Source organism: Aricia agestis, chromosome 3 (assembly GCF_905147365.1).
Source record: "Aricia agestis chromosome 3, ilAriAges1.1, whole genome shotgun sequence".
NCBI classification, from domain to species: Eukaryota; Metazoa; Arthropoda; class Insecta; order Lepidoptera; family Lycaenidae; genus Aricia; species Aricia agestis.
Genome location: NC_056408.1, coordinates 14,697,485 through 14,723,959, shown reverse-complemented (window position 1 = coordinate 14,723,959; position 26,475 = coordinate 14,697,485). Strand labels below are relative to the sequence as shown.

At 37.1% G+C, this 26,475-nt stretch overlaps 2 protein-coding genes across 4 annotated transcripts in view; one reads left to right on the top strand and one right to left on the bottom strand.

The window, feature by feature from the left end:
- Positions 1-783: 783 nt before the first annotated feature.
- Positions 784-10,319, bottom strand: LOC121725238 (FAST kinase domain-containing protein 4). Its single transcript, XM_042112093.1, has 11 exons — positions 10,283-10,319; positions 9,899-10,064; positions 9,504-9,691; positions 8,505-8,732; positions 8,138-8,310; positions 7,042-7,267; positions 4,548-4,698; positions 3,443-3,673; positions 2,895-2,961; positions 2,193-2,298; positions 784-1,251 (listed from the first exon to the last, which is right to left on the bottom strand). Exons 2-11 carry the CDS (start codon positions 10,062-10,064, stop codon positions 1,138-1,140), a joined length of 1,650 nt encoding a protein of 549 aa, XP_041968027.1. The 5' UTR covers positions 10,283-10,319; the 3' UTR covers positions 784-1,137.
- Positions 10,320-17,787: 7,468 nt separating this feature from the next.
- The window catches only part of LOC121725232 (adenomatous polyposis coli homolog), a 45,137-nt gene continuing 36,449 nt past the window's right edge, over positions 17,788-26,475 (top strand). The window contains exons 1-3 of one of the 3 annotated variants that reach the window (XM_042112085.1): positions 17,788-17,893; positions 18,333-18,395; positions 18,829-18,889. The gene's annotated coding sequence lies outside the window, so the exon portion shown is untranslated. Of the gene's footprint in view, positions 17,894-18,205; positions 18,224-18,332; positions 18,396-18,828; positions 18,894-26,475 lie in introns of those variants that run through there. The other 2 variants (XM_042112087.1, XM_042112086.1) reach the window with 2 other exon arrangements.

The window sequence follows — 26,475 nt, the reverse complement described above, 5'->3', positions numbered from 1 at the left end:
TGTTTCTACTTCACTACAATTCATATTATAAAACAAAGTCGCTTTTTTTCCATCATGTCCCTTTGTTCCCTTTAATCTTTAAAACTACACAACGGATTTTGATGCGGTTATCTTTAATAGATAGAGTGATGAAAGAGGAAAGTTTATAAGTAAAACATTCATTAAATAGTGGAGAAATACTGTTTTTTGGGGTATCTAATGTGATGTCGTAAATAGTTACTTTTTTCCGTTTACATTGCAAACGCAGGCTGAACCCTACGAGATTTATCAAAATAATGTACCAAGTATTGTACACTTTTTTTATTAATAAAATAAGGGGGCAAACGAGCAAACGGGTCACCTGATGAAAAGCAACTTCCGTCGCCCATGGACACTCGCAGCATCAGAAGAGCTGTAAGTGCGTTGCCGACCTTTTAAGAGGGAATAGGGAAATAGGGAAGGGTAGGGAATAGTTGAGGGTAGGGAAGGGAATAGGGTAGGGGTTAGGGGATTGGGCCTCCGGTAAACTCACTCACTCGGCGAAACACGTCACGTTTCACGCCGGTTTTCTGTGAGAACGTGGTATTTATCCGGTCGAGCCGGCCCATTCGTGCCAAAGCATGGCTCTCCAACGTATAAAAAAAAAAGGTCAGCTGTACGTAGTAGTACTATAGTAGTAAAAGTAGCTGACGATCAAAACTCTTATGTATTAATAGAATACTATTATTGTTACGATTTTCGCTCGGTATGAAATGACTTTTCAAAATGAGCACCACCTCCTCTACTATAAGTACTACTTACAAGAATTATATTTTGATTACATTACTCTATCAAAAGAGTCAATTTATATGAAATTTGCAAACGCATCCTTAAGTAATGTACCTACTTTTTAAAGGCTGTAACAAAATGACAATGATGCCAGTTTAATCTGGATTGAGTTTGCTATTTCAGTACAAGTTAAAATATACAAAAGTATCTAAATTGCATTTCGATATTACGTCTTCTTCGTCTATACTTCGATTTGCAAAGTTTTGCGTGCAATATAGTGGATTTTATATGGGTTCGTTTCTTACTTTTAAGTACGGAACCCTAATAAAAAGTAAATTCATCCATCCTTTACAATGTCAAGCGGCGCACCACCGGTTTTGCGCCCCTGACCTACGCGGGCTGAGCGATGAGTTCCTTCAATCTCTTCTCTATGTACTGCACGCGCGCCACGAGCTTGTCTTTCGGGTTAAACTCCGTGTATGGAATCTCGAGTACTTTGTACCCCTGAAACAAAAACAATTTTTTATTGAGATTTCATGGCATTATGATGCTTTAAGAATGTTTTTATGAGACCTTCTATGAAAATTAGCAGAATTAAGAGATAACAACACAACTATCACATTCGTATTTATCTACCAAGACGTAAGTCACAGATATAATATTATAGGACCAGTTGTCATAAGTCTGCAATGAAGTCTTTCAAGTAGGGTTGTTGAGGAAGTGATTATGAGGAAGAGGAGGAGGAAGAGGAATTGTGACGCGCAAATTTAGAGGATGCGGATGAGGAAGAGGATATTTTTTGAGGAAGAGGATGCGGATGAGGAAGCGGATGAGGAATAGGATGATAGGAAATTATAAATACTAGCGGACCCAACCCAAAAGCGTTTGTCCTGTCTGTACATAACTAGATACATACACTACACAAAAAATAATTAAAAGGGCATTTTCCAGTGGACCAAACTATGAATCTAAACCATGAATCAAAACACACACAATACAGAATCATCAAAATCGGTCCAGCAGTTAAGGAACATACACAACACACTCACACAAAAAAAAAGATGAGTGAATGTGCAATTCTCATGCTCTGGCGTGTGCGTTGCCATGATTGGATACGCGACGCGCATGCGCAGTGAAATTCCTCATAAATTCCTCTTACATTTTGAGGAAGCGATAGCGGAAGAGGATTTTTTTATTTTTATTTATGAGGATGCGGAACGGTTGAGTTGAACCCAAAATATTGCGAAACTTCCGCATTATGATTAAGCGGAAGAGGAATCCTCAGCAACCCTACTTTCAAGACACATTAAAGGATAACAGTGCTATAATAGGCAATAACATGGTTGTTACTTGTGACTTGTCTCTCTCACTCACGCTTGTTAATAGATCGAAAACGCAAGGGACAAGTAACTATAAATTAAATGTTTCTTACTACAAGTGTTTACCTTAAGTTGTAGTAGCCGGCTATAGAGGACATTGACGCCGAGCGGCACGGGCACCTTGCGCGACATGTCGTGGTAGTCCAGCGCCAGCACCGCTATCCTGTGAACGCTGATACGACGCAAAATATAAGGGTGTGTTTCGAAACTCAAGGCCCCCGTTACCATATGTGCAATAGGGGCGCCAAATCGCCATCTTTAAGGGCGCTAAAATCAAGGACCCAAAAAATTTGCCTTTAGGGGCGCCAAAATCCTTTTTTTGCACACAGGCGCCAGAAGCCCTTACGGGGCCCTGCTCAAGGCTGACCCTTGAGCGTTTCGATAAGCACCCTTTGCAACGTGACGAGATGTGATTTTTAAATGAGCTATTCAAAACGACACTCTACACAAAAATACACATCGATTGATACTAGATACAGCGCAAACAAGTATAGGTGAATACTGCAACTCTTAAAGGCCAATTCACATTGAAACGTTACTAGGCGGTTTATAAATGAGCTATTAAAAATTGGAATATGCATAATACTAATAAAATATCCACGTATATTAATACAGATTTAGACATTAAAGCAATACAATATCTAATATTATGTTGTATCCTTGTTGGATATGTTAGCAAAATCGCTTGACAGAAAAACATAATATCTGTTCACTGTGTGCTTTTTTAGTAATAAGGATACGAAAGTTACTTTAAATAACAGAACTTACTCCTTCCTCTCTGCTGCTTTATTCAATGGGACTGGATGACATTTTGAGTCCACTACAAACTCAGCATCTGTAAGAAGAAAAATTGTATGCTTTTACATATAATAATTTACTCTTATATAATTTCGATAAGAGATTAGGTGAAGCACAAAAATTCATTGACTTACAAAGTTTTACAGTATAGTGACGTCTATTTTTACCAACGGTCTCCTAACGCTAAGTGTTCCTTAGCGATCTTTGCGGGTCAAATATCTCTTAAAACAAATACATTTTAAAAAAAGTAATGTTTTGCAAAAGTTCTTACGCCCTAAGACCGAACGTGGCATACAAAAATTCGTGAAATCTTGAAGAATATGTACCCTTAATGGCCGCTACCACTTGGGGTTGGGAGGCGGTTGGTGAAAACAGGCATGAGTGTGCTGTGTGGCAAAGTGCACCGCCCCGGCAAGTGCGCCAATATAGCATTAATTCCATACTGCTGATTGGAAATCTCTGATCAGTAGTATGAAATTATATTATGTCTATTAGTTTTGTTATTATCAACGGCTTACCATACAAAAATCCCATTCCAGATTGACACTCCTTCTTCAGGAAAGTGTCAGCGGAGATCAAACTCTTGAAGGTCTCCATGATGCACTGGACGTAGAATGCTTTTTCTCTCGTGTACATGATTGGTACACCAACTGAAATGTCTTCAGCTAGACGGATGTTACTTGAAGGGTATTTCTGCCCAACGTATGCGTCGATAGCCATCAGTTTGCGCCGAGATGGAATAGTGATTTCTGTAATACATTCAGTTCATAATAAGAGCCCCCCTTAATTAAATTATTAGATATTAAAGTACACATATAATTGAGGGTTTTGTGAAAATTTCTAGTGCCTGTATGTTTCCATTATAGGCCTGGAGATACTGACACAAAATTCTTGGTCATTTGTACCAGTATGGCGGTTTTACAGGGGTATAATTACGTAAAGGCAAAAAGGAAAAAGATGGTCATAGAGCTCGCACTGGCAGCCCAAACGCGTGGGCGTTAATCGAACGTGTCGGATAAATAACGAGTGTCGAACGATTTGTTCCACAAAAATGCTTGTATTTTCAGATAGTCGAAAAAAAATAAGTAGGCGAAAGCGTAATGCCATACTTGTCGGGTGCGGCTTACAGCCCGCCATACCGACGCGAATACGTTAATTTTAATAAAAAATTTGAACCATTTGTACCAGTTTCTTTTCTTCGCCAAACGATTTTGACGAGAGCCAAAAAGCCCAAAAAAAATAACGTTTGTTGTATGGGAGCCCCTTTAAATATTAACTTTATTTTGTTTTTAGTATTTGTTGTTATAGCGGCATCATAAATCTGTGAAAATTTCAGAAGTCTACCTATAGCGGTTCTTGAGTTACAGCCTGGATAGACAGACGGACAGACATCGAAGTCTCAGTAATAGGGTCCCGTTTTTACCCTTTGGGTACGGAACCCTAAAAATTGCCTATAGATATAGTTTTTTTTATCTAAGTATTTTTTAGAGGCTTTTAAGCTACGAACTTTTAAGACTTAAGGCTATGTGAGATCAGGTTTCAATAGATTCAGGTAGATAGATAACAACAAAAAAAATCGGGCATATTTAATGAAAAAGTTTGTATCAGTACACAAAAACTCACCACCAGCAGACAGCAGTTTTTCAATAAACTCTGGTCGAAGCGTCGATTCTAAGTGTTTTTGGTCAGCTTTGTCAAATATCAGCAGTGAGAAAACCAAGTCAAGCCATGAAAACGCCTTTGCCATATCATCTTCGTTCAGCGCTACGGCTGCCTGCAAAACAAAGAATTTACTTTTATATACGCATTTTAAGTTCTGATATCAAGAGTGTAGTGTATACTATAGAACCGCTATCCCCAACCCGCGCCCGCCCGCGCCGTTGCTATTTGTGGCTCGCGTGATGTTAAACAATTTTTAAATTCACGCCCATCGGCAAAATAACGAATACTTAGTCTACGTGATAGTTGTTTATTTTTTAACTCTAAAAAAATTTTGTTGAGGGCTGTGGCCCGCGACACCCAGACCAAAACATGTTTGTGGCCCGCATGAAAAAAAGGTTGGGGACCACTGCTATAGAAGCACTAATAGTTAGCTTTTTTACGACAGTGACTTTATTTATACTTTGAACTTATGTTACATACTCTACAATCGCTCGGCAAATTGCGCAATTGTAGGTCTGTTTAATAAGGTGATATTATGTTATTGGCAAAAGAGCGATATTGGAAGATTGATTAGTGATACTGATTACATCGACTCTCGCCTATCTTAAGGCGCTGTGGTTAATGCAACTACGTAAAATGGGGTTTTTAAGGCGAGGATAAACCCCAATTTGTTATTCCGTGACTCCTGGTTTACCTAGTTCCAATATAATAACGAAGTGTTAAAAAATATGAGATATAAAGCACGATATTTAAAATACCTTAAACCATAAACATTTTAATACAACGTAATACTTTGGCTGTAATTAATTTACAAACTCACCTCCGATAAAAATCTATTTCATCGAAATATATGTATTAACTAGGATAATTATACATTTTATTTGAATAAATTGTTAGTAATTCTATATTAAAACCTCTTTAACCGAACAATTTTGTTTCTGTTTATTTCCAAAGATATTTTAAAAAAACATGAAAAATAGACAAGATCCGCTTTATGCAAGAACAGTTTTATGCTAAGCTAAAATGAATCTTATTGCGATGCGTATACGCTTGGTCTTTGGTTGTGTGCAAGGTTATCGTTTTGGATTGAGATTAATCCCCGCCTTAAAACACGTTTTTAGTAAAGGAAATGTTTTGAAAAATTTAAGTATAAAATAAGTACCGTTTTAAAATTGAGAAAATTTCCTATACGCAAAGTTATATCAGTACACAAGTAAACGTGGGAGAGCCATGCTTCGGCACGAATGGGCCGGCTCGACCGGAGAAATACCACGTTCTCACAGAAAACCGGCGTGAAACAGCGCTTGCGCTGTATTTCGGTGAGTGAGTGAGTTTACCGGTGGCCCAATTCCCTTCCCTATCCTCCCCTATTCCCTTCCCTTCCCATCCCTACCCTTCCCTATTACCCTATTCCCTCTTAAAAGGCCGGCAACGCACCTGCTGCTCTTCTAATGCTGCGAGTGTCCATGGGCGACGGAAGTTGCTTTCCATCAGGTGACCCGTTTGCTCGTTTACCCCCTTATTTCATAAAAACAATTTGAAAAATTCTGCTCGATAGAAAAAATCTCAAAGATGACTGTTATAACGCTGTTTTTCATAATTAAATCATTTTATGACTAAATTACACACTTTCTAGAAAAAAAACCGGCCAAGTGCGAGTCGGACTCGCGCACCGAGGGTTCCGACAGCTTAAAGGTATTATAGACCTGAGTATTTGGTATGAATTTCAATTTAATACCTCTACGCGTTTATGAGGAAATGGGTAGTAAGTTTAAAATTATTAAAAAAAAAAATATTATGTGATGTAACTAAAAATTTATGGTTTTCGTAATTTTTCCTTTATCTATGCTATAAGACGTTGCTTCGTACCAAATTTCAAGATTCTGAGTTCACGGGAAGCACCCTGTAGGTTTTGATTCCCTTGCAAGTGTCGAAAATTTGCGGCATAAACGGCTGTATCTTTTGATTGCGTTGGCTTAGAAGTTTGATTTTTTCACAGCTTCAAGGGACAGTAGACCTGAGTAATTGATATAAATTTCAGCTTCATACCTCCACGCGTTCCTGAGAAAAAGGGTCTTGACAGACGGACGGACGGACAGACGGACAACAAAGTGATCCTATAAGGGTTCCGTTTTTTCCTTTTGAGGTACGGAACCCTAAAAACAAAAAATGTAGTATTTGTGTCGTAACCTAACGTAAACGATTTGATATATTTGATTTGTGAACTACTAAAAACAAAAGGTTTTTTCTCCTATTTTCTATTATCAAGGCACGCGGCGAGCGCGTAACAGCCACTGTACAAGGCGCGCTGATATGAATGTTATTTTAATGTCCTTAACGTCGATATTCGTACTGACAGACATCGACCTGCTTATTTTAGGGACTACTGGGCCTTAATGTTAATTGTTATTACGGCCCACATCTTAGACAAACTAAATAAATCTCTAATTCTCACCTTAAAAATATTTTCAGAGTCCAAAGGTATATAGTTGACGGTGGCAAGGGTTAAAATAGCCGAGGCTATATCCGACGGTCGCAGCAGCTTCAGCCTTTCGCTTAGCCAACTCACTAGAGCATTCAATATTGGCTCATGCCTGTATCTCAGTAACCCCAACGATACCAGTATAGAGTTCACCACTGCTGGTTTATCTGTGTTATTTGGTAAACAGTCTAACACATCACTAAAACAAAGGTTTGAAAAGATTTCATTTTTTTACTGACTTCAAAAAAAGGAGGTTATCAATTCGACGAGTATGTATGTAATGTTTCCAGAACTGCCCAGTTTTTGTATGTACCATCGAGGAAGTTGATTCCTATGCAATTGACAGACCAACGTTATTTGGTCGAATATGTCAATTCAATGTTAATTGTGATCTGTCAGCTGGGTTTGATGTAACGTGACCAAACTACTTAGGTCCCCGATTTGCATAGGAATCAACTTCTCTGATAGAACATGTTAGTCTATTTCAGTGTCTGAAGTCAGAACAAATGTGTCAAATTTCAAAAGTGTATGTATGTATGTTTCTATGTTTGTGTTCACATATCTCCAGAACTACAAGTCCGATTTAAGTAATTCTTTATTTGTTGTACTAGGTATTGTTCAACTTACGGCCATTCCCAATATTTGATCTATCTCTGGTTTTGCCCTACTAGAGATAGGAATAGCTCACATTAGACATTAGATACATATATTTTATGTCAATTGTGAGCTATTCCTATCTCCAGTAGGGCAAAACCAGAGATAGATCAAATATTGGGAATGGCCGTTAGGGAACACTACAAGTTTCATCAAAATCGGTTTAGCAGTTTTCGAGATAAGGCAATTTTAATTCTCAACTATATACAATTTTGAAATCGGTTTTATCTTTTTAATATAATAGTATTATTCATAACAATAATTAAAATAAGGAGCACTACGGCAAGACAACAGACTAGGACTAATGACACAATTTTTTTAAATTTCTTTAAATTATATTACAGTTTTTTTTTGTCTCTGAAGTTGAATGATACTACGTATATTTTCCTTAGTCTATGATACTAATACTACTAACCTGCAGATCCTATCCAGTAACACAGGGTCTGGGAAGTTAAGAGCAGCCATAGAGAATAGGAGATCGGCTGATTTCTTCAAGTCTATAGGCTCAGGTTGCTTAGTGATGTTGTAGGAGAGAGCCCGCAGCAATGGAGTACTACGGCGCCCTTTCTGTTGGAGTGCTTTCATCACCTGAAATATTAGTAATTAAATTAATGTCACTATCATTATTGTAAAGCCTTTTATTACGAATTGCCTGTTTTTAGTATAAGAGTTTTCTTATTAAATATAATCTCTTAATTTAGTGTGCCTGATGGGCGATGGCAAATATGAGGCCTCATATAGGAGGCCTCCTACAGTCCTTCTTTAACTTATTTTAAGCATACCTTAATCATTTGAGGCAAAGCAAGATTAGCAATAAGCCGTGCTGCTTCATCATCCCCAGTTATACCCAATACAGTGCTAAGGTCTTCTGCCATGGTCAAAGAACCTATAGCCTGTGATGTGGGAGTCCGAGCGAGGATCCGACACAACTTGAGGAACCGGGGATCTTTCTCAAAATCAGCTATTTTCACTTTGTTACTGCTTGACCATTCTGAGAGAACTGACACCATCTGCAAATAAACCAACAACACTTCAATGATCACTCTCCTTTTTATTGAAAAAGGGTGGTGACAAAACAAATTTCCATTATTATTGTGACAGACATACCAGCCATATAATATACTAGACGTTCCGCGCGGCTTGTCCCGCGTAAATTAGATATTTCACAGACAAATTAGTCCACAAAAATAGCCTATGATCCTTCACGTGGTCTACTTCTTATCTGTGCCAAATAACATAAAAATTGCTCCAGTAGTTCGTGAGATAAGCCCTTTCAAATAATTTCCCCAGTTTTTTCCACATTTTCCTCTATTTATTTCCTCCTATTGGTCTTAGCGTGATAAAATATAACCTATAGCCTTCCTCTATAAATGGGCTATCTAACACTGAAAGAATTTTTGGAATCGGTCCAGTAGTTCCTGAGATTAGCGCGTTCAAATAAGCCCTTTCAAATAATTTTCCCCCGTTTTTTTACACATTTTCCTCTATTTTTTCGCTCGTATTAGTCTTAGCGTGATAAAATATAGCCTATAGCCTTCCTCGATAAATGGGCTATCTAACACTGAAAGAATTTTTTAAATCGGACCAGTAGTACCTGAGATTAGCGCGTTCAAACAAACAAACAAACTCTTCCGCTTTATAATATGTATTAGTATAGTATAATATATGGGGTTTACAACATTAGTGCTGAGTATGCAGTAAAACAACAAGAAAGAAAAAATTTATATGAAACATAAACATACCCTGAGTTTGTATGCTTATTAAGGTAATATTCCTCTCACCTTAAGTGCATGCCGTCTAGAAACAATAGGATTTTCAGCAACAAGAAGAAGGCTGTTAACATCGGCTGCCTTTCCTATTTGACTGTCCAACTGCTGCATATGGCTAAGCTTGATAGATTTTGGACTTGGCTTTTTAGGTGTTTCATCATCAGGAGCATTTAGCGAAGCAAAAGCTGCTGCCACAAGTCCTGAAATATAAATTCGTTAAATATAATTAGTAAGATAATATTATGAAGTGCTATTTTATCAGTTAAAATATGGCAACATAGTTATTATTAAAATTAAGTTTTTTATTAACACACTATTACTTTTAGCAATAAATTATTGAAGAGAAACAAGATTGTTACATAATAGTATATTGAGTATACAAACAAATAAATAAACACTACAATTACCTGTTTTCTCCTTATCTCCTACAGCATTTGTAAGATTTTCCTCTTGGTTAATGGCAGATACATCAGTTTTATTTGATTTAAATACCGTCACACCGGGAGCAGAATACTTTCTCAATACATTTCTTGAACCTAACCTACAAATTATGTGTCCACTAAATTTGAACATCTGAAAAAACATAAATTAGTATGATCTAAATCCACGTAGAGATAATTATAAACTTCTTCCCTTCTCGTAAACATGGATTTTAACAAAGTTTCATATAAAATAAATCTTTATGAAGAGTAAACTCCTCAAAATGTATCTTACATCACGCATTATTTTTATAATCATTTGAGGGGATGTAAATGGAAAAACTCACACCAAACATATTTCGACATACCTACCTTTGTTTAATACACACAGCTTTAGAGAAAAATATATATTTGTATTTTTATTTTATTCGGGAAAATAAATCATAATTTTTTACTGTATTTTTGACATGCCTACTATGGTTAATTATGTCATACTTGACAGGACAGGCGACAGCTGACAATAGACATTTTTTTTAAATTCGTCCCGGTCGGGACAGGCAAAGGGAGCGTTGCCCATACAGCCATTTCTATGTTTTCTCTATTTAAGGATGTATATAAGGTCAAATTCCGTACTACGTGGTACTACACTATATGTTACGTCCATACTATTTTCCGGCTTAAATCGCTTCCGAACAATTTTCAAATTCAAAATTGCAAACATTGACAAATTTGACAGATAAGTGAAACAAAAGATACAAAAAACCATTTACATAAAAGAGACAGTTCTATTTTTAAACGTCGAATCGTATCGCTGTCTCTTCGCCTGAGCTATGACGAAAATTCGATTTTTTCCAGATAGTTCGAAAAAATAATTGAAAATGTAAATAATCGAGGTATTTATTGCAATCAAGACATGTGGTAAGAGATTCCATGTGTTTTGTTTACTTTCGAGTCATAATTGGTACATTCTCGATACACGCACGACGTCATTTTCAATTTATTTAGGTAAGACAAGACGTAGCACGTTCGTGACTGTGCTCGATGCAGACTAACGGCCGTTCCCAATATTTGATCTATCTCTGGTTTTGCCCTACTAGAGATAGGAATAGCTCACATTAGACATTAGAGACATATATTTTATGTCAACTGTGAGCTATTCCTATCTGTAGTAGGGCAAAACCAGAGATAGATCAAATATTGGGAATGGCCATAAACAACAGACGGCCAAATTGGGCCGTATTTGAATCTTAACAACGCGCGCGGTAGTAACATATCTGCTTTTAGTTTTTCATCATTGATGAAAGTACTAAATAGTTACGTTAGTAACATAGAATATCATTGACTAAATATGTAAAAAATGGGACACCCAGACACTTATTATTAATTACTAGCTGTTGCCCGCGACTTCGTCCGCGTGGACTTTAGTTTACTTATAGTAAAGTTGTTCCCGTACATCGATTGAGTCGTTTACGCGCAAATCAGGAAAGTACGTATATTGTGTGGGAACCGCACATTTTACCGGGACAAAAAACATTCCTTGTCCCAGATTCAAATTCAAATTCTTTATTAAGCATACAATAATATACAATAGTATAAAAGCTAGGTAGCGTACATCACGTCGTCTAATCCCATGCTAAGTAAAAACTTGTGTTATGGCAATCAGACAACAGATGCACGCCGAACAATTTTATCCTAATAAATTTTATTAAAATTCAAATTAGTATCTCCAATCTCCATGCCAAATTTCATCAAAATAGATTAAATAGTTTAGGTGAGAATCATAAAAGTTTATTGTGCGGGAACCGTATATTTTCCGGGATAAAAAGTATCCCTTGTCTTTTCCCGAGACTGAAAGTACTGCCATACCAAATTTCATCAAAATAGATTGAATAGGTTAGGCGATAATTATAAAAGTTTATTGTGCGGAAACCGTACATTTTCCGGGACAAAATTAGCATTTCTTTTCCTTTCCCGAAACTCAAAGTATCTCAATACCAAATTCCATCAAAATAGATTGAATAGTTTACGCGCAAATCATAAAAGTATATTGTGCAGTAACCGTACATTTTTCCGGGACAAAATGTATAGTATGTTCTTTTTCGGGACTCAAAGTATCTTTATACCAAATTTCAGCAAAATGGGTCCAGCCGTTTACGCGTGATGCCGTGACCATGCGAAATATAACGTTCCGCGCAGCTTCGCCCGCGTAAATTAGATATTTCACAGACAAATTAGTCCACAAAAAATAGCCTATAATCCTTCACGTGGTCTACTTCTTGTCTGTGCCAAATAACAGAAAAATTGCTCCAGTAGTTCGTGAGATAAGCCCTTTCAAATAATTTCCCCCGTTTTTTTCCACATTTTACTCTATTTCTTCGCTCCTATTAGTCTTAGCATGATAAAATATAGCCTATAGCCTTTCCCGATAAATAGGCTATCTAACACTGAAAGAATTTTTCAAATCGGACCAGTAGTTCCTGATATTAGCGCGTTCAAATAAGCCATTTCAAATATTTTTTTCCGTTTTTTCCACACTTTCCTCTATTTCTTCGCTCCTATTAGTCTTAGCGCGATAAAATATAGCCTATAGCCTTCCTCGATAAATAGGCTAACTATCACGGAAATAATTTTTCAAATCGGATCAGTAGTTCCTGAGATTAGCGCGTTCAAATAAACAAACAAACAAACAAACTCTTCCCAATTATTAGTTTCGGCCGAAACTGACAGTAAGGCCGAAAGTTCGGTTTCGGTTTCGGTTTCGGCTGAAAAAACAGTTTCGGTCGGACACTAGCATTTACAAAATATGTAGGTATTATAACACGGAGAATATTTTAAGGAGCGTAGCCCGTCGGATCAGAGGCGCTTTGCACATGACGGGGCGGGGCGGACCGGTAGCACAAAGGGAATCCTACAATATCTATTACAAACGCACACCAAGGGCAAAAAGACCGCTCCGCAGGTCCCCGGCGGGCTCTGGCGGCGCGGCATGCCCGCCGTGGATCACACAAACCAGTTTACATGCAGTAACGCAGACGGCGCAGTGGCGCGAGGCGGCAGCTAGCTCTATTCTCTCTATCTCCACTAGAGTCTAGAACGAACGTCCTGAACTGACTGCCTCCACTCGTCGTGTGCTTTGTGTACCTACGCGGCGAGGGCAGCTGCAGACATCGACGGGCAGACGCGGTCTTTATTCCTTCGTGAATCGTGGACTAAAAGGCTGCCTCGCCCCCGCGTCGTCTGCAAAACAACAGAGTCCGCCCGGCAGCCAGTGCACGGCGCACGTGCTGGCAATACAATAATTTACTATACAAACCATAAATTAGTAATATTTGGACAAAGATACTGAGCACTGAACTACCGAGTACTGAACTACTGAGTACTGACCATGTCATTCTCATTAGTGATTAGAGGTCATTTTTCCTATAATATATACCTACCTATAATATATACTATACTGAGGTCACCAGACACGTCTAGTTTAATTTTTTGTCATACTGCATACTGAATTGACTGATTAAATTAAGTACTTATTTTACAAAAGGTATCGTTATCAAAGAACATATTATATTTACCGTTATAAATCCTATTTACCGTTATAACATTTACCGGTATTAATTCCAACTTTTACCGTTATTTATAGTATCGGGTAAATTTTCATACCGTAATCTATGCCCTTGAAGCAGTAACGTTATGAAAAAATAAAATTTCAACTTTTACCGCGTTTTTCTCGAAACCTTTGATATGTTCTTTACTGCGTTTACAAATTGCGCGGCAGTATAGCACACTGTTGCCGGGGCGCAGCGGGTCTTGTCGGGCCGTGTCGCATTGACGGATTCAATCCGCCGACAAAAATCCGCGCTGATGCGCCCAGGCACAGTGTGCGATACGCGGAAGTGGTGTGGAAAGTGTGTAAGAGTGGAAGCGGATCTTCCATACAAATTATATGTATGGAGGCGGATTTTTGCGATGCGCCCCGGCATTGGCACGCTGAGCCCCGGCACGGCCCGTCTCAGTGTGCTCACTCCTTTATTTGACATTTGTCTATGGTGAATTAAATAGAGAAAACCAATGACATAAGAAACACAAGGACCCGAAGCAATTGTCTATGTATAGAATTGATTACGTCAAGTCGTCGAGAAATGCATAATCATATAACTATCTCTTTTTTGCCTATGCTTTTTTACGTAAGTGAAAAAAGATAACTGTAAGTTTGAGTGTTTACCATTTTGAAAGAAATATTTGCCAAAATGCCTCTTTGTGACCAATTCAATGTACGTAAACAAACAACATTTATTTTAAAAATTTCGACATTATTCTAGTTATTATTGGTAAAAATTCTTTTAGGAAGTGAAATTTGGAGTGCCGAAACATGACCACGTGCAGTGTTATTGGATGCCGTACTCGAATCCGAAGAAAACAACCAGATTTGTCTTTACATCAGTAAAGTTTAGTATTTTACTTCGAAACACACCAGATTTATTAATTCAGACGACTGTGTTTTCTTAAAATGATCTATTACAAAAGGTTCTCTTAATTTCACCGCTTGGTTCCCTATATTTTTGATGTTTTCCGTATAAAATACGTGGTAGTAATATTGTATGAACAGTAGTGATTGCCTTTATCGATAATTTTATTTAAAATTTCATTTAAATAATTTTTTTTTACCTAATTTCACCACTTTTACAATGTATGTATATGTGTTTATTTCTACTTTTACATTACCTAATGATGAAGCAAAAAGAAAAGAGTGGATAAATATTAGAGTGCGTTTCATCGAATAGTTCCTTTGCCGTCATGTTGGCATTACTGTCTGTCAATAACGTAAACATGGCAGACATGCTCTGCGAGTATTCATAAGTTTTACTGTGATTTCGTCAGAAAATCATGCCGAAAACATTAATCACCCTGAAATACAGTAAAACTTATGAATACTCGCAGAGCGTGTCTACCGTGTTTATATTATTAACATACAGGAATGCCAACATGATGGCAAAGGAACTATTTGATTAAACGCACTTCTAGTGACGAAAACTACATACATGCGTCATGCGAACGAAGTCGCGGGTAAAAGATAGTACTTACTTATATTATTATTATCAGGGCGAGCGAATCGAGCCCTAGTATATCCCAAAACCTGTACATTTTGTGGTACACTTTACGAAAAAACTATCACGCCTATTGATTTGTGCTTTAACATAGTAATTTTATTTACATGTCAATGTATTATCATCAGTCAGTCAAGGTATAACGACGCGAGCCCTCATAAAGCTCGGCTCTTAGCTAGTAAGTGCGAAAGTGACTTTGTTTGTTTGTTACGACTTTACGCATAAAGTACTAAGCGGATCATCAAGAAACTTTCATACGTACACGTTGTCTGGGGTATGGAGAAGGACATAGGGTACCTTTCATCCCGGGAAAAGAACGGTCCCCGGGGATAGACGTTAACACAGGATAAGCCGCGGGCGAAAGTTAGAATTATATAAAATTAGGGAATTATTAAAAGTATTTTGTGATAACATATTATTATCTCCCCTAATTTAAGGTAGCACAGTAAAGATATTGAGGCAACACTAATTTGCATTAGTGCCAACATGACGGCAAAGGAACTATTTGATGAAACGCACTATATAGGTGCAGAAAATATTAGCATGAACAAAAAAAGGATATATGTCTGCTCAATACATTTTGAAGAGTGGTGTTTTAATAGGACGTTGGGCAGATTAAAACTACAAGATGATGCTGTACCATCAAAAATATTATTCGTGGAGGCTTCAGCCTTCATGTAGACGTTCTAAAAGTGTTAAGTTTGTTAACCTATTTAGAAATAAATATTTTGATTTTGATTTTTGATTTTTACTAGTGTAGTTTGTGCTCATAATATTATAGGCTCTATGGGTAAGGCCAACTGCCAAGTTAGCCTCTAAAAAGTTTGGTGTTCTTAACAGAACTAGGCAGTATTTTAGTCCGGAGTTTATACCATCCACATCACCATGAGTGATAGACTTGGACCGTGCGTTTTTCGCGTAACTTTCTGCCGCGCACTGTAAAACTCTAGAACGAACTGTCACCAGGTAGTATTACTGGACCAGTACGATATGCAAACCTTTAAGAAAAGAGCATAAATAAAAGGCATAGTTCCTTTTAACAAAATTTTATTTAAATAAATAAAATTTAAAGAAATGTCAGTTTACTGCAGCTAACTACTAAACCTATATTTTATTTGTTGGACTCAAGTAACACTGTGGTAACACCCAGTTGAATAAACCACCCTAAACAAAATTAATCTTGTCTTTACTTTTATAAAAATTGGAAGTGAGCAGAGGTCACAAGTTTTTTTTAAATTTATGTTTATTATAGTCACCTTTACTATTATTTAAAAAAGTATAGTTAATGTGGTTTTAGGGTTACGTACCCATTTGGTTAAAATCGGGACCCTATTACTAACTCTTCGATGTCTGTCCGTCTGTCCGCTATAGCTAGACTTCTGAAATTTTCACAGATTGTGTATATCGGTTGCCGCTATAACAACAAATACTAAAAATAAAATAAATATTTAAGGGGGGCTCTCAATTCCCATATAAGAAACGTGATATTTTTGGCCTTTTTTGCTCGTAATCAATAATAGTAACAATTAGGCACTTGAAATTTTCACAAAATCCTTAATTATATTTTTACTTTAATGATTAATAATAAAATTTATAATGAAGTAAATATTTAAGGGGGCTCCCATACAAAAAACACAATTTTTTGTCTACTTTCACTCTATACCGGAGTCCGACTCGCACTTGGCCAATTATTTCATTCAGTGACGTCTCTTGTAAAATCCGCCGTTTTACTTTTTAGTCCACAAAATTTGAATTAAAAGACCAAATTAGGTGTTTGCCTTTACTATTATTTGAAAAAGTATCGATATCGATATTTTTGCATCGTCTCTAGTAAAATCCACCATTACTAGCCTTCAAATTTTGAAGGCAGGCGCGTTCCTTTCGTGGTTATTTCATGTCCTGTGTTTCTTATGTCATTGGACAAAACATAGAAATGGCTGTATGGGCAACGCTCCCTTTGCCTGTCCCGACCGGGACGAATTAAAAAAAATGTCTATGGTGAAATCCAATGAATAAGGAAACAGATGGAGGCGACATAACTACAAAAAAGTGTGGCCGGCGCCATATTGCCAAGAACTAAACATGGCGGTCTATAGTGATGGGACACTCGGTTGATATTTGTCGAGGACATCGTTAAACTAACATGTTATAAGTGAGCGTCCTGTTATATTATATATTATATTGATATCAAAAATGTTTTTTTTTTATATTATATAAAAAAAATATCATTTTTGCCTATTTTGTCTCTATGTATTATAGTACATAGAGACAAAATATTTTAATAAAACTATTTAATTTATTTTAAGTTTATTAATTATTATTTAAGTTGTAATTATTGATATCGAGAAAAAATTACCAAAAAATCGGACAAATACTAGTTGTACTCGCGCACGAAGTGTTTTCAGTTTATTTTAATTTTACCATCAATTATTATTATTATTAAAGTATGTATACAACTGAGTATTTTGTGAACATTTCAAGTGCCTATTTTTTTCGCGATCGAGACCGATATTGATATTTTTTCAAATATCGATATTTTCTTTCAATTTCGACATCCCTATAATACGACACTTTGACAGTTTATGTACTTCGGAGAACCGGAACATAAAATGGCGGACCGGCCACAGTATTTTGATTTGGTAGAGACCATAGAGTAAACATTATAGCATAGCTTGCTAATGTATACTCTAAGGTAGAGACCATTATGCCGAGCCCACTTATAAAAGTCAATGGTGAAATCTGTCAAACAAAGCGATCATTGACCGTTTTGACTTTTGTTTGAAGTTTTTTAGTGCATTTCGTCGAGTGGAGGTTTCGATAATAAAATTTAATTTATTAATCGTTGTGAAGTATTTATTTCATATTGATACATAAAATGGTAAGAATGGTTATATTTTCTATATGATAAACAGTATTTTGATGTGATAACAAGCTTTCTTGTGTGGTTAGATGTACTTGCGACTGTTGCAAGACTAGTTGTTGTTTTCTTATGAGCATAAAAAGACCCAATATTAATCTTAAATCTACTATTATTCCTGAAATAATACCTATAGGAATGCTTTAAAATCACTTTTATCCAAATGATACATAAGTAACAAGTATATTCTCTAATCTACATTCTACATTATCACACAGACGTACATTCAAACTACCTGCAACCGCTTTATAGCTACCGTATCAATACTTTCCGATACAGACTTTTATGCAAGTAGAGAAAAAGTAATACGCAATAAGCTACTAGGCTGCAGTTTTTAATATTTATGACAGGTTATAATCTGCTTGATCCTAATTTTTTAATATTTTGTTTTTCATTCTAGGCGGGGGCAAATGGTGCTAGTGCGGTGTAGCCGCGCTTTGCTCTGAGCCCCCTCCCAAATAAGGTAAGTGAACAATAAAACCAATTTTTAAATGAAGATGTCATTCATAGTAATAGAGAAACTAATAAGAAATTACTGTAATAATATGTCTATCATATCCATCTTTGTCGATTAGCTAGTATTACTATTGTTTACTAGATGACCTATTGAACTTTATATTATCACTTTCCTCCTATTTTTTAAGACTAAAATTAGTTAAATTGTTTCAGCAATTCTTGAGATTTAGCAAGACTAACAAAACTTAAAATAATTTTTTATTAACACCTCCATCGTGGGTATCGCAGACACATTAGGGTTAAGATAGACTAGTAAGTTTTACAAGGTTCAAATTACAAGTTGAATGAGAAAATTAAGTATGTATTTTTTCTCTTCTACCCTTTTTTACACAATCTATTGTATTCATTATTCATTTCAATGGCTCAATTTTTGTTTTCAGAGGCAGAGAAAGACAATATTAGGTACATTTGTGCCAACATTAAGATGGACCTCACCAATAGGTATGTAATTTTTTTAAATGTTTATTAATCCCTCAATCATATATTTGTGGAAATCATTGTTATCGCGGTCGAATGTGACTGCTTGGGAGTTGAAGCATAAAAATGGAGCAGTATCATACATAATATAATCAGAGGTTTCTAGTGTCTATAAAGATAAGTATAACCAAGATGTTACAACTCAGATGGCACAATGTTTATTTTACAGGAATAAAAATTCTGAAGAAAAGACAGGTTTCCATGCGTAACCTAATTAATAATGGGGCCATTCATTTACAAAACATTACTTCAAATGATTTTTGCTTTGAGATTTTAAGTTTTGTGTTAATGCTTAAACTTACTTTTGTGTCATTTTGTGTGGTGACTATGATTTATAATTGATTTTACCACACCTTATATGTATTAGTGAGTACATTGGGGAGCTTAAATAGTATCTATCAAAGTTTTGTTTTAAATTGTATAGTCATACAAAACTACAAAATCAAATCGTAGAATTATAAAGAACTTGGACCTCTTACACTTTGAAATAAATATAAAATAATATGCAAATTGAATCATCCTAAATTAGCAACTACTATTTTTATCTATAATAAGTGATTTAGCATAGTCCTTAATCCTTCCTAATGGTTTACACTTTGTGCCCAATTTTATCAAAAAAGAGTATATTTAATTGAGTTATTCTTACTTCAAAGAGATTGAAATGCATAAATTACTATCTATCACATAAATAATAATACCCCCCACACCGGTTTCGGTGACGGTGGCCGGTTTCATTGAAACCAGGCCAGGTACGCAGGAGTAATTTTATAGTGCTCAAGTGTGTGCGCAGTACACAAGAGCACTCTCTATTCTCTACTCTCATAACCCAGTGGGACGGAAGACCGACACGACTGGCGAGAGATCAGGCGCAGGACCGACTTTTTACATGCCCATCCGACGCAGGGATCATCTTACTTGTCAGACAATCAGGTGATCAGCCTGCATTGTCCTAACCAAACATGGAAATAACATGTTTCCAACGCGGGAATCGAACCCACGACCTCCGAGTCAAGAGCTACGCTCTTAAACACCTTATCTATCACATATTATACAACTTGCTAACATCTATACAAATGTCAATCTATACTAATATTATAAAGCGGAAGAGTTTGTTAGTTTGTTTGTTTGTTTGAACGCGCTAATCTCAGGAACTACTGGTCCGATTTAAAAAAATCTTTCAGTGTTAGATAGCCCATTTATCGAGGAAGGCTATAGGCTATATTTTATCACGCTCATACTGATAGAAGCGAAGAAATAGAGGAAAGAGTGGAAAAATGGGGGGAAATTATTTGAAAGGGCTTATTTGAACGCGCTTATCTCAGGAACTACTGGTCCGATTTGAAAAATTCTTTCAGTGTTAGATGGTCCATTTATCGAGAAAGGCTATAGGCTACATTTTATTACGCTAAGACTAATGAGAGCGAAGAAATAGAGAAAAATGTGGAAAAAATTGGCGAAATTATTTGAAAGGCCTTATTTGAACGCGTTAATCTCAGGAACTACTGGTCCGATTTGAAAAATTATTTCAGTGTTAGATAGCCCATTTATCGAGAAAGGGTATAGGCTATATTTTATCACGCTAATACTGATAGAAGCGAAGAAATAGAGGAAAGAGTGGAAAAATGGGGGGAAATTATTTGAAAGGGCTTATTTGAACGCGCTTATCTCAGGAACTACTGGTCCGATTTGAAAAATTCTTACAGTGTTAGATGGTCCATTTATCGAGAAAGGCTATAGGCTACATTTTATTACGCTAAGACTAATGAGAGCGAAGAAATAGAGAAAAATGTGGAAAAAATTGGCGAAATTATTTGAAAGGCCTTATTTGAACGCGTTAATCTCAGGAACTACTGGTCCGATTTGAAAAATTATTTCAGTGTTAGATAGCCCATTTATCGAGAAAGGGTATAGGCTATATTTTATCACGCTGAGAGTAATAGAAGCGAAGATATACAGGAAAATGTGGAAAAAAACGGGGCAAATTATTTGAAAGGGCTTATCTCACGAACTACTGGAGCAATTTTTCTGTTATTTGGCAATTGGTATAAAGATACTTTGAGTCCCGAAAAAGAACATTGGCATTTTGTCCCGGAAAAACGTACGGTTACTGCACAATACTTTTATGATTTGCGCGTAAACTATTCAATCTATTTTGATGAAATTTGGTATGGCAATACTTTCAGTCTAGGGAAAGGACAAGGGATACTTTCTATCCCGGAAAATATACGGTTCCCGCACAATAAACTTTTATGATTCTCGCCTAACTATTTAATCTATTTTGATGAAATTTGGCATGGAGATTAGAGATACTAATTCGAATCTGGGGCAAGGAACGTTTTTTGTCCCGGAAAAATGTGCAGTTCCCACACAATATACTTTTCTGATTTGCGCGTAAACGACTCAATCGATGTACGGGAACAACTATAAAGTCTACGCGGACGAAGTCGCTGGCAACAGCTAGTACTCAATAGAAGGGGAATCCCCTTCTATTGTAAGTCAACTGTGGTCAAGGGCGTCGCCAGGGGGGGGCAGGGAGGGGCAGCTGCCCCCCCCCCCCCCCCCCCCCCCTAGAGACTCTAAAAAACGTTGCCAAATATAATGCAAAAGCAACGACCACTATAATATTAAAATCTGGTAATAGATGTAAGGCTCGTAGTACAAGTGAAAAGTTTCATGTGCTGTCGACTTTACCTACAATTCATACCTACTTTTCTCATTTATAGAGAGTGAGTAAAGTATGAATTGTAGACTGTAGTAGGTAAAGTCAACTTGCCCCCCCCTGCGCCATCGGCTGGCGACGCCCTTGACTGTGGTTAGGGGTGCAATTACTTTTTTCATTGTTCAGCAATCTGTGCAATAGATGACGCCCGCAACCCCGTTGCTTCAAATTCTTGTATCGTGCTAGAATAGTACTTATATTTTTTCGGGACAAAAAATATTATAATATGTCCTTTCCCGCGACTTAAAGTATCTCCATACCAAATTTCAGCAAAATCTGTTGAGTGGTTTGGGGGTGAAGAGGTAGACAGACACACTTTCGCCTTTATAATAATATTAGTATGAACTATGAAGTATGAATATTGATTTAGTTAAGTATAAAAATACTTTAGCTATTCGTTATCTGTAGACGAATATTTTTGTTGTAAAAAAGTTCACACAAAAAATGGTGATTTTTTCGGTAGTGTCGCGAAGGATAAAAAATTTATTACTTACCTATAAATATATTTACTTATTTCTACGACTGAAATGTTACCCAATAGTCAATACCAGGGTCTTGCTAATAGCTGCCAATAACAGAGCTCTGAAGGGGGTCCCCTGAATGTAATTACGTCACGTCGTGTCACGCCGCACGCGGCACGTGCGGCGCGCCCAGGGGCTGATAGACACGTGACCATACTCCTGTACCACGTGATCATTCCCCTCGGCAAGTTTCATAATGACCTTGATTTCTTATCAGTATGGGAAAATGGAGGTGTCAACGAGATAAAATCAAAGTTATCTAATATGATTTCGTTGACGCAGAAAGTTCCGGATTTTTTATCATAATATTGACCGGATTATTATCATTAAATATAATTTTATTATAAACGGTTAAGGGCAATCCACACGTACCACAAGTCACAACCACACCACATCGCAACGACAAAATGTCGTCGAGCAGTGGTTAGGAGTGAATGGTGTCTCTGCAGCTTTTTGTAGTTGCATTGTGGTACCGACAAAATGCCGACGTGGTTGCGTTGTCGCCAGTGGTTGCGATGTGGTTACGCACGAAAGTCAATGAAACGGAGGGGGAAGAGCGCGGGCGGTGTGCGCGCACTATCATTGCATCGACGCAACGTTGTGGTTGTGATGTGGTCGGCCGCGGTTGCGATGTGTTCGGCTGTGGTTGCGATGTGGTCGGTATCACACAAGTGGTCGACAACGACAGCAAAATGTGCGTCGACGGCAGCCGTCGAAAGTTTATCACGCTTGCAGTTGTGATGTACCGCGTAAAGGTAAGCGTCCACAGGTCTGTATCGTACGCAACGGACGTCTCGTATCAAAGTGGACGTACTGTGAAATAATTATCCGTTTGATGCGTGACGTCCGTGTCGTACGATACCGACCTGTGGACGCTTACCTTAAGAGGATACACCAGGGGCTAGAGAAATGAAAAATAATATCGGCCAAGTTGGACTCGCGCACGAAGGGTTCCGCACCACAATAGCGCAAAAATACGCTGAAAATTGTGTTTTTTGTATGGCAGCCCCCCTTGATTATTTCATTTATTTAAATATTAATATAAATTATTAAAGTACAAATAAAACTGAGTATTTTGTGAAAATTTCAAGTGCCTATGTATTGCCGTTACTGATATAGGTATAGCGCGCCACTTGACTCGGAGGTCGTGGGTTCGATTCCCGCGTTGGAAATATGTTATTTCCAAGTTTGGTTAGGACATTACAGGCTGATCACCTGATTGTCTGACAAGTAAGATGATCCATGCGTCGGATGGGCATGTAAAAAGTCGGTCCTGCGCCTGATCTCTCGCCGGTCGTGTCGGTCTTCCGTCCCACTGGGTTATGAGAGTGAAGGAATAGACAGTGCTCTTGTGTACTGCGCACACACTTGGGCCACTATAAAATTACTCCTGCGTAGCTGGCCTGGTTTCAATGAAACCGGCCACCGTCACCGAAACCGGTGTGGGAGCTATATAGTGATAAATAGCAGAAAAGGGCAAAAAATAGCAAAAAAATCACGTTCGTTGTATGGGAGCCCCCCTTAAATATTTAATTTATTTTGTTTTTAGTATTTGTTATTGCGGCAGCAGATATATATACACAATCTGTGAAAATTTCAGAAGTCTAGCTATAGCGGTTCTTGAGTTACAACCTGGAGACACACAGACAGACAGACGGACAGACATCGTAGTCTTAGTAATAGGGTCCCGTTTTTATCCTTACGGATACGGAACCCTAAAAAGTACGTGAAATATCTATAGCTGTCTCGCTTACCTCAAGCCTATACCGCAGAACGCGATAGAGACAACTGCAGAAAATCAACGATTCGTTGTCCCCTGATTCCTTCCCCAAAACTTAACCGATTTAAGTACTTTTTTCATTAAAGAATTGAGCTGTGTTCCTATGTTTTTTTTTTTTGTATAATCTACCCAAATCTGTTTTCTGGATGTTTGAACGCAGCGGAAAATCTGGCAATTTTTTTTGGGTTTTTGAACGTTCATATCTTTTTTAATAATTAAATGATGACAAAAAAGAAAACATAGGGACATTGTATTAGTGACCGTAGATATTCAGAAAAAAAATTATAACTCTACTAGCATTATCCAGGGAGGAAACAGGGGACAACGTTTCAAGTATGGAAGAAAGGGCGGTGTGGACTCCTCTTAAGGCGCTACGTCAGAACTGGGGGCCTATCACCACGTCCTCTACTAAGCGACACCGTTTGACGGATGAGCTATATTACTTTAACGTCAAACTAGCAATCTTAAAAAAGTTGATATTTCACAGCGGATTTAACAATGTTTTGCATTTTTTACTGTTTTTTAGTTAAATTATATTTGAAAAGTGAGTACGGTAATGTCATTGTAATCTTACAAGAAAGTGTTCTAGAAACATGATATATAGGAAAGGTCGTGGTAGGCCCCTCCAAGCGTGATAAACGGCTGCCGTCGACTGCCGCCGACACGTGCCGTTCGTCTGTAAGAAGCCTTAGGTACTATCAGAGAAGTTGATTCCTATGCAAATCGGGGAACTAAGTAGTTTGGTTGCGTAATGCGTTACGTCAAAACTCAAACCCAGCTGATAGATCACAATTAACATTGAATTGACATATTCGACCAAATAACGTTGGTCCGTCAGTTGCATAGGAATCAACTTCCTCGATGGTATATAATATTTTGCCTTGTCTGAGAAATTATTTTTTAACATAATTTCAGACGTAACCATAACATCTGAATAAACTTTGTGAATCTTCTTATTAGTAGGGGAGTATAATGAATATGGCACCCGTAGGTACGAAGCAATGAATAAATAAACAAAAGGAATAAAGGAAGACGCTAAAGAACAAGTAGCTCCTCTGCTTTAGTGTTACAAATTACAATGGTCGGTGAAATTTTATATTCATTATACGCGGTTTCCTCTCGCGAAACGTGCTTAGAATGTAAGTCTTTTAATATTATTTAGGCTCATATGCTAACGGCAGATATGTTCTATTGTTATCGAGTACTGGAACAAACGAGGGTCAATACTATTAGAGCTCCCACACAAAACTGCGATTTCGCATCCATAAAAACATAATCATAATATTAATACGTGAACGAAAAACTTTGTAACCCTTTTTACGAAAAATGGGGAAACGTAGGTGCATGAAATTTTGCACAGTTATAGTTTATATGGTGAAGGAGTGCATCGAACTAATATTATTTTGAAATTATGATTTTATCATACATTTTTTTAACAAATAAAACATTACACACTACAACACACACACACATGAGAAATGACAGATTTTTGAGTGACAAGCCTATACGTACGAATTATACTCTATTTATGGTTGAAGTCGGTTGACAACAAGTTGACAAATTGAAAATGGATTATAGTTTTTTTTAGTGAATCTGATACTATTAGACAATGCTTACACGGCCAGTCTGAGATCAGCTAGACTTAAAACTAATAAGTAATTACTTAATTAAAAGGTGACATGGCAGGAATAAAGATAGAGAAAGAAAATCGACACACCAGAGAGATCGATTAGAAGCGCATAAATTGATGCCTGGAGTTAAACCTTCTAAGAAATTGATCTACGAACTACGAACTACTGAAATTGACAAAATAGATACGGCAAAATCAGACAAAGATAGGGGACATGGCGATTGTTACTCAATCATTTATTGAAATCGAAAACTTTTTTGCTCATCAAAATGCTATTAAGCCGTGCGCCGGTTCAGCCAGAAGGATATCAACTGCATCGGTATCGATCCGGTGCACAGACAGACCACGTGGCGTCTCCACCGCCGCAAACCCCGGATACCTACAGCTAGGGTTGCCATTGCCGTCCGGATTTCCCCGGATTTGTGTCCGGGGTGCGTCCGGCCGGATTTTTGAAAAGCGTCCGGGTGAAATCTAGACACTTTTGATGAGAGAAATTTAACTTTTAAGTCATGCAGCAATAAACGGAAGATAAAAACTCGCTAAGCATACACACGGTTTCTTGCATGGACTTGAGTTAGTCAGATTTTTACAAATTTTTGTTGGAAAAGCAAAGATTGAAGACGTTATCGTAAATACTGTTTAACACTCCATTAGGTGCGCCTCTATTTGGGACGTTAGTAGTCGCGCGCTCTACATAATATGTAGAATATTTTTAATATAAGGTTTTCAAAGGATTTTTTTATAGATTGAAAAATGTTTTTTGGTACTAATAAGAAAAACTTTATTATAAAACTAAAACAAACAAAATATGACTAATTTAAACATGTTAGGAACAAAAAAAATTAGACTTCTTGTACATAACTAAAAAAACACAAAATTTATAAACTTATAATATTAAAA